We start from the raw sequence: 6553 nt of genomic DNA, 5'->3' as shown, positions 1-6553 counted from the left end.
CTGTCTGCACGGGGCGTCCAACGCGCCTCTCTGTCTGCACGGGGCGTCCAACGCGCCTCTCTGTCTGCACGGGGCGTCCAACGCGCCTCTCTGTCTGCACGGGGCGTCCAGGGGCGTCCAACGCGCCTCTCTGTCTGCACGGGGCGTCCAACGCGCCTCTCTGTCTGCACGGGGCGTCCAGGGGCGTCCAACACGCCTCTCTGTCTGCACGGGGCGTCCAACGCGCCTCTCTGTCTGCACCGGGGCGTCCAACGCGCCTCTCTGTCTGCACGGGGCGTCCAGGGGCGTCCAACGCGCCTCTCTGTCTGCACGGGGCGTCCAACGCGCCTCTCTGTCTGCACATGAGGTGAACTTGCACAGGTGTCATTCAGAGACCCAGTTGTCTTTATACTAGTACGGACTTATGGTGTAATTAACATTTTGAATCCATCTTGTGGCAGAAGATGTTTCAACCGATCAGCAGATTTGGGCGTTACGTGACGAAAAGAACGATTCAAAACAACTTGTTAGGGCTGGAATACAAACTGTACAACACCGGTGAAGCGGATCGTAGTTGATCGGTGATCCCCTCCCAGGATTCAGCACGCATATGAACCACAGAACGCAAAGTTTAACCATCAAAGTGTGAGAAACAGTTTTACTGCCGCTGCTTCTTTTTAAAGTACCGTATTGGTCCAAAAATAAGACGAGTTTTGTTTCCCTCAAAAATGTCTAAAAAAGTGGTGTCGTCTTAGATTCGGGGTCTAGACAGAGGAGGCATAATAAGGTGGTCTGCCGGTCTTTATATAACAAGCGGACCTCACATCTCCGAAAACGTAGCAAATTTTTAAATCAGCCACATATTTGGAGTTTAAACAACTATATTCCCGCATAAAAAAACTCTTAAAACTACTATATGTGACACAAGAACAGCAGGATTATAAAAAGGTACAGTTGTGAGTTTTCTCCTCCGACATTTCCGCTTTTTGGCGGTAAAATTCATTCTGGGTTATCTGGCTATCCCAAAGTCCACACAAGTCACCACCGATGCAGGTTCAGTAAAACGAGCGGAGCGAGAACACATCCGGGTATTTGACTGACTTTTGAATTGGAACAGTACTATGGCTGCGACTGATGACGTCGTCACAAGAACAGAAAAGAACGCAGACTGAGAAACAACCTCTGCGTCCTTCAGTGCGTTGACCCCGAAAATCCTGTTTCACTAGGTACAAGTAGTTTTATATTATGTCAGTCAGCTTTTCTTCAATGTCCCATGATCATTCTTTTCAAATAAAATAATACTCTATAAAAACAAGATCTGGTCTTCAAAAAGCTGTTGAAAAATGGAGGGTAGTGTTTTAGTCAGGGTCGTCTTACATTCGGGCCAATACAGTAATAATTCTTGAAATAGATAAGATACAAGAGCAGTGACGGGGTCAGGGCAGAGAGACCGATTAAAAAGCAGCCGCTTTGAAACCCTGTGGCATTTTCAAAACCACGACATGATCTGTCAGTGTTGTGATTCTTTGCACCCCTATTAAGCAAGCTAGCACGGCTATATAGCTTGTTAGCATGTTAACACTATCTTTTTCCACAGCCTCTTTTTAACTAACTAACTAACTAACTACTTCTACTAAGCATACAGTTAAATGTGCAGTTTAGACAATAGCGCATTAACTGATGGAAGGCCGTAGGAAGCTAGAGTCTGGTAAGCCCTGGATATACTTGCTTTTAACTACGCGTTCGCGCAATGGCTGCCACGCGTATCCTGCGTTCCTTTGGAGCGTAGGTTGTGCACGTCTCCAGAAATTAACGCTACGCGTATGCGAGATGCAATTGACCCTTTGCTATGCCACGCCTCCCTTAATTACTGTTGCTAAGTCCGACAAACTGTGGAGCTGTTAGACTTTTATCATGGCGCTGCCACTGTCTGTTACTGCACTCCCTGGAGAAATACTGACAAATTTGTATTCAGGCTGTCAGACTGACTCAAACGGAAGTGAAAAAAAATAAATATAGAAGCTAAAGCCTACCAATGACACAGTACAAGTGAACCACCGCATGCCCTGTGGCTTAGGGAAGGGTCAGTTCAGCACATGAACGTTGGGGCAGTATGTTGATCTGACCGGCAGGTCAGCAGCGCCCTACTGTTCCACACACCAGCCCAGCTGATGGCGGTATGCAGTATGTTTGCCAACCGCCATTAAACGTAATAGAAGGTCAGCGGCAGATTTAAAAAAAGATTTATGGCGGGATGTTTACAGTAAAACTCCTGGAGCTAGTCTGCAATTACCGAGATCGACGCCTGTCTACGCATTGTTGAAAAGCAAGTATTTCCAGGGCTTTAGGGACATAACCTTTCTAGCTAAGCTAATTCTACCTCGAAATGTATTAATTTAACCCTTTACAGTAGGCTTACAGCAGGATGATCAGGTGTTGAGGAGTATTTATTACTGTGTGGATGAACACGGGATAAATCTCTAAGTCCCTTACACCTGCATCAGCACGGGTCTTGAAGTGGGGTGACACGGAGAATAAACTTTCCATCAATCGTTGCTTTCAGTTTACGCCATAGTCTGCTTTAATCACTGTTACCAAAAACCAACAAACAAGTTAAAGGTGATTGTACTTTGTGTTCTCCTGCAAGATTTATAATCAATCAACATGAAATGTTGCCCCTGATCTTGAGAGCCTCACAGCCAGGTATAACTATGATCCAGATTTAGACATAAGCCACGGGCCACATGATAATGCAGGTGTAAAGGGCGCCTCGAGGTGAGCTGTATAGGTAATAATGTCATGAAGCTTGTGTGTTATCATGGAGCTGGTTATATGCTACCCACCAGGTGAGCGCGGGCTCTGGATGTCCCGTCACCTCCACCTCTAGTGTCACTGGAGAGCCCCCCATGACGGTAGCTCTAGACAGGGGCCTGGTGAAGCAGGGAGGGCCAGGTTTAGAGGCTTTTCCCTGGGGAAGAGACTCTGCCTGGGCCTGGGGAAGAGGAGGAGGAGCAGGAAGGGCAGGCCCTTGGATCTGAGGAGTAAGCCTGATCTCCTCACGGATGGCCATGGGCTGACAAATGTTTGAGTCTTGGTCTGGAGTTAGTATATGAGGTGGAGAGGAAAGGGGGGTGACATGCAGATTAGCCTGCCGGGCCAAAGCTTGGGTCTGTGCTTCTGGCTGTGGAGGAGCAGCGGGCTTGGCAGTGCTGCTGGGGGTCATGCCAGAGTCATGCACACACTGCTGGGTACAGGTGGAGGTCAGGGACTTATGGGGGGAGAAGACTGTCTGGTGGCTCTGCTTGCTGCTGAATCTGTTAGTGCTGTTGATGGCACTGCTGGATGTAATGATGGTGCTGACACGGTTTGGTTCTGAAAGAATGGGGGCGTGGACCTCAGGTAGACCTCCACCAGCCTGGTTGAAGGAGCTGCTAGCCGGCGGCACATCGCACTGACTGTTTGGAGGGAAGGACTGACGGTAAACGGTTTGTTGGGTGACGGTGGTTGTATTAAGGCTGCTGCTTTGGGGAATGGAGACTGAGGATGTTTCCTTGCAGGTTCGGGAGGAAAGTAAATCCAGATCAACACCACTCCTGGAATCAGGAAAAGACTGTGGAAGAATGTTGTCCTGAGGGATGATTGTGCTGGTTTGTGGGCAAGTTGCACGGAATTTGAGGAGCCCAGTGTCTCTGGCTCTGTCTTTAAGCAGAACAGAGTCTGTGAGGCTGGGGCTCTGAGCAAACCCTCTGGCCTGGGGGACCGGATCGACCCGTGGCATGGTCTCATTCTGGGATACGGGGCATTCTTGGGGTGAACTGAGGCTGCTGCTAGCCTGGGGCAAGGTGCTACTATTGACTGAAGGGGAGGACTTGAAATAAATGGTCTGCTGGCTGATTGTACTGGTGCTGATGTTGGCAACACTGTCCCTTTGAAGTTTGGTGAGTGGGAATGTTTCCTTCCTAGTTTGGAAGAAATTTAAGTCCTGATTGAGGTCACGCTCAGACTCAGGAAAGGACTGTGGGAAACTGTTGTCTTGAGGAAAAGTAGTGCTGCATTTGAGGATCCAGGTGTCTTGTGGAGGGGTCTTGTCCTTGCAGGGATCATGGTCTGGACCATCAAAGGGCTGAGGACAATAGCTGGACTGGGGGAGGGTGGGGCTGTGGTTTAGCTCTGCAGCCTGGGGAATGGGATCAGTCTCTGGCAACGTCTTACCTTTGGATGCAACATTCTGGATGTTCTTACCCTGGGTATCTGTACTCCTCTGAGGATACCTGTACTGACTGTTGTGATTAGTTTGTGAGGGGCTCCTCTTCTCAGGGACGTCGTCCTTGTTGGAGCAACTGTCTTGGGTGTTACTTTTGTGGCCTAGGTTAGATCCAGAGGGGAAGCTAGGCTCAGAGCTGCCCAGAATGTTGGCTGTGCTGCTCTCTACAGTCTTCAGTATGCTGGTGACCAGGCTTGGAGCAGAAACCATTACAGGACTCTGGACAAACGAACTGGACTCTGATCTGAACCTGTAACACACACACAACAGGAACTAACTCTTATATCTGGACGGCCTCTTGGTGGACTAGTGTGCTACAGTTCATACCAAGAAACAGAGAGTTGGTTTTCTGGGTTTGGTGTGGAAGACCTTGAACAGCCAGCACAGAGTCCTGTTCTACCCTGTCCAATAGTTTTTGGGCTGAAATAAAATACCAACTGAAAGCCAGACCTGATCACCCAACACCAGTGTTGGACCTCACAAATGCTCTTCTGATTGAGTGTGAGGGTTTGGCTCGTTGGCCATTTAACATTAGCTGTATCGCTGCATTTAGTTGTTCAGCTTTTCACAGAGCCGACGTCACTTTTCGTCAACCAACCAATCACAGCCTGGATGGGGTGGGACATTAATGTTAAATATTGTTTAACTTTGTTCAAGTTGAGAAATACTCATTTCAAAGTCAGTATTTTGTGCATTTACCTTTATAGTTAAGCAAGTCTCATAGTACCAGCTGTTCCATTATAATCGAATCACAAATTGCACCATTGTCCACAATAACCGCAATATGACTTTTTGTCCAAATCGTGCAGCCCTACTGCAGATTCAAAATCTCTCCACACACTCTTTGCCACCTAAGGCTCTCTCCCATTGCTGGTATCAGCTCCACTCGCCTCTACTCAACACGCTTTTCATGCCCCGTCCTCCGTCGCTGATAGAACCCCCACAATGTTGCTGGTCATCATGGCGACGCCACTGCCTTGAGATAATCTTGTGTGAGTATAAGGAAGAGACACACGATTCAAGTTCATAACAAGTTTAATAGCAAACTGGAAGAAGCCAATCACGTTCTTAAAAGAACTCCAGTTTAGAGAAAGAAACAAACATCTGGGGCGGCTCCGGTCCAACAGCACGGCCCGATAAATAAAGAGACACCATTTTTTAGGATGAAACTACTTTAGTGATTTGTTGTCGACTCTCTGACCAATCAGCAGTCTGCCGTGTTTTCACGTCACCTATGTGTATCGCCTCAGCTTGGTTGAAACTTCAACTGAGGTGATACCAAAAAAACAGGTTCTTAATGGAAAATCAAGAAGGCAAGTGGAGGCGAGTTGAGCTGGTACTGTAGCTCGCTAGTGATGTGTTGCTCTGATGCAACTGGGATCAGACCTGGTGTTGCTGTGAGGACCGGTGGGAGGAGTTGGACAACTCCTGCTGGACTCTCTCTGTTGTCGGACCGTACCGGCCCCACCGTGTTCTGACTGGGCACGGTACTGGTGGCTGTACTGGTTGACGTGGACGCTGTGGGAACTGAAACAGAAGCCCTCCTCCACGTCTGACTGAACCATGAAGGACTCTGGTGTCTCCGCTAGCGGCGGCAGAGAAATGTCGTCAGGCGACACGCACTCGTATTCATCATTGGAGAGAGAATCCTCCGTCATCATCTCCTGTTGCTGGAGCTCCGCCTCCGACAGGGCTCCTGCTGATGCATCCTGGGTAAAAAGGATAAAGTATTAGACTGATGAATCACTGCTGCTTGTGTCAGGAACAAGGATGTGTCCACTTTGTCCATATATATTTGACTTGAACACTAACTGGAGTACACTCACTGAGGTCTTGTTGTCCCACAAACTTTACTAAAGATTTCTGCAGACCGCAGCGAGCCGCCCAAGTAAATTTGCCGACCCATATTAAAATCTTTCTTGATTGCAGCGCTGCGCATATTCGCTCCACACATCCTCTCACTAGTTCGCTCGCTCGCTCTTTCTCGCTCTCTCTTTCGCTTTCTCTTTCTCGAAAACACGGACAACAGACCCGTGTGAACTGAATGGTTGGTATCATAAACACCGCTGCACAAATCTGTCCAACCCAACGCTGTCAATGTTGGAGACCCATCTTCAAAACAGTTATTAGCTATTTGCTGTTCACATTGTTTGAACGCCACATGCTTTTGCTGAAATGGTAGCCTACTTTTACTAATTGTAATAATATGTTAGTTCATTCAATATATGCAGATCATTTATCACTGTTGATGAACCCCACAAAGAATAGTATAGCGTCAGACCCCCCCCCCCCCCCCCCCCCCCCCCCCCC

At 48.3% G+C, this 6553-nt stretch overlaps 1 protein-coding gene across 1 annotated transcript in view; it reads right to left on the bottom strand.

The window, feature by feature from the left end:
- ccdc141 (coiled-coil domain containing 141) overlaps positions 1-6553 on the bottom strand; it is a 46472-nt gene that overhangs the window by 1530 nt on the left and 38389 nt on the right. The window contains exons 28-29 of the mRNA XM_046054422.1: positions 5630-5952; positions 2823-4493 (exon numbers count right to left, since the gene is read on the bottom strand). Of these exons, the coding sequence (XP_045910378.1) occupies positions 2823-4493; positions 5630-5952 (1994 nt within the window). The remainder of the gene's footprint in view (positions 1-2822; positions 4494-5629; positions 5953-6553) is intronic.

The sequence above is a fragment of the Micropterus dolomieu genome, linkage group LG07 (assembly GCF_021292245.1).
Source record: "Micropterus dolomieu isolate WLL.071019.BEF.003 ecotype Adirondacks linkage group LG07, ASM2129224v1, whole genome shotgun sequence".
Taxonomy (NCBI): domain Eukaryota; kingdom Metazoa; phylum Chordata; class Actinopteri; order Centrarchiformes; family Centrarchidae; genus Micropterus; species Micropterus dolomieu.
Note: the sequence above shows the minus strand (reverse complement) of the source record. Positions and strands in the feature narration are given on the sequence as shown.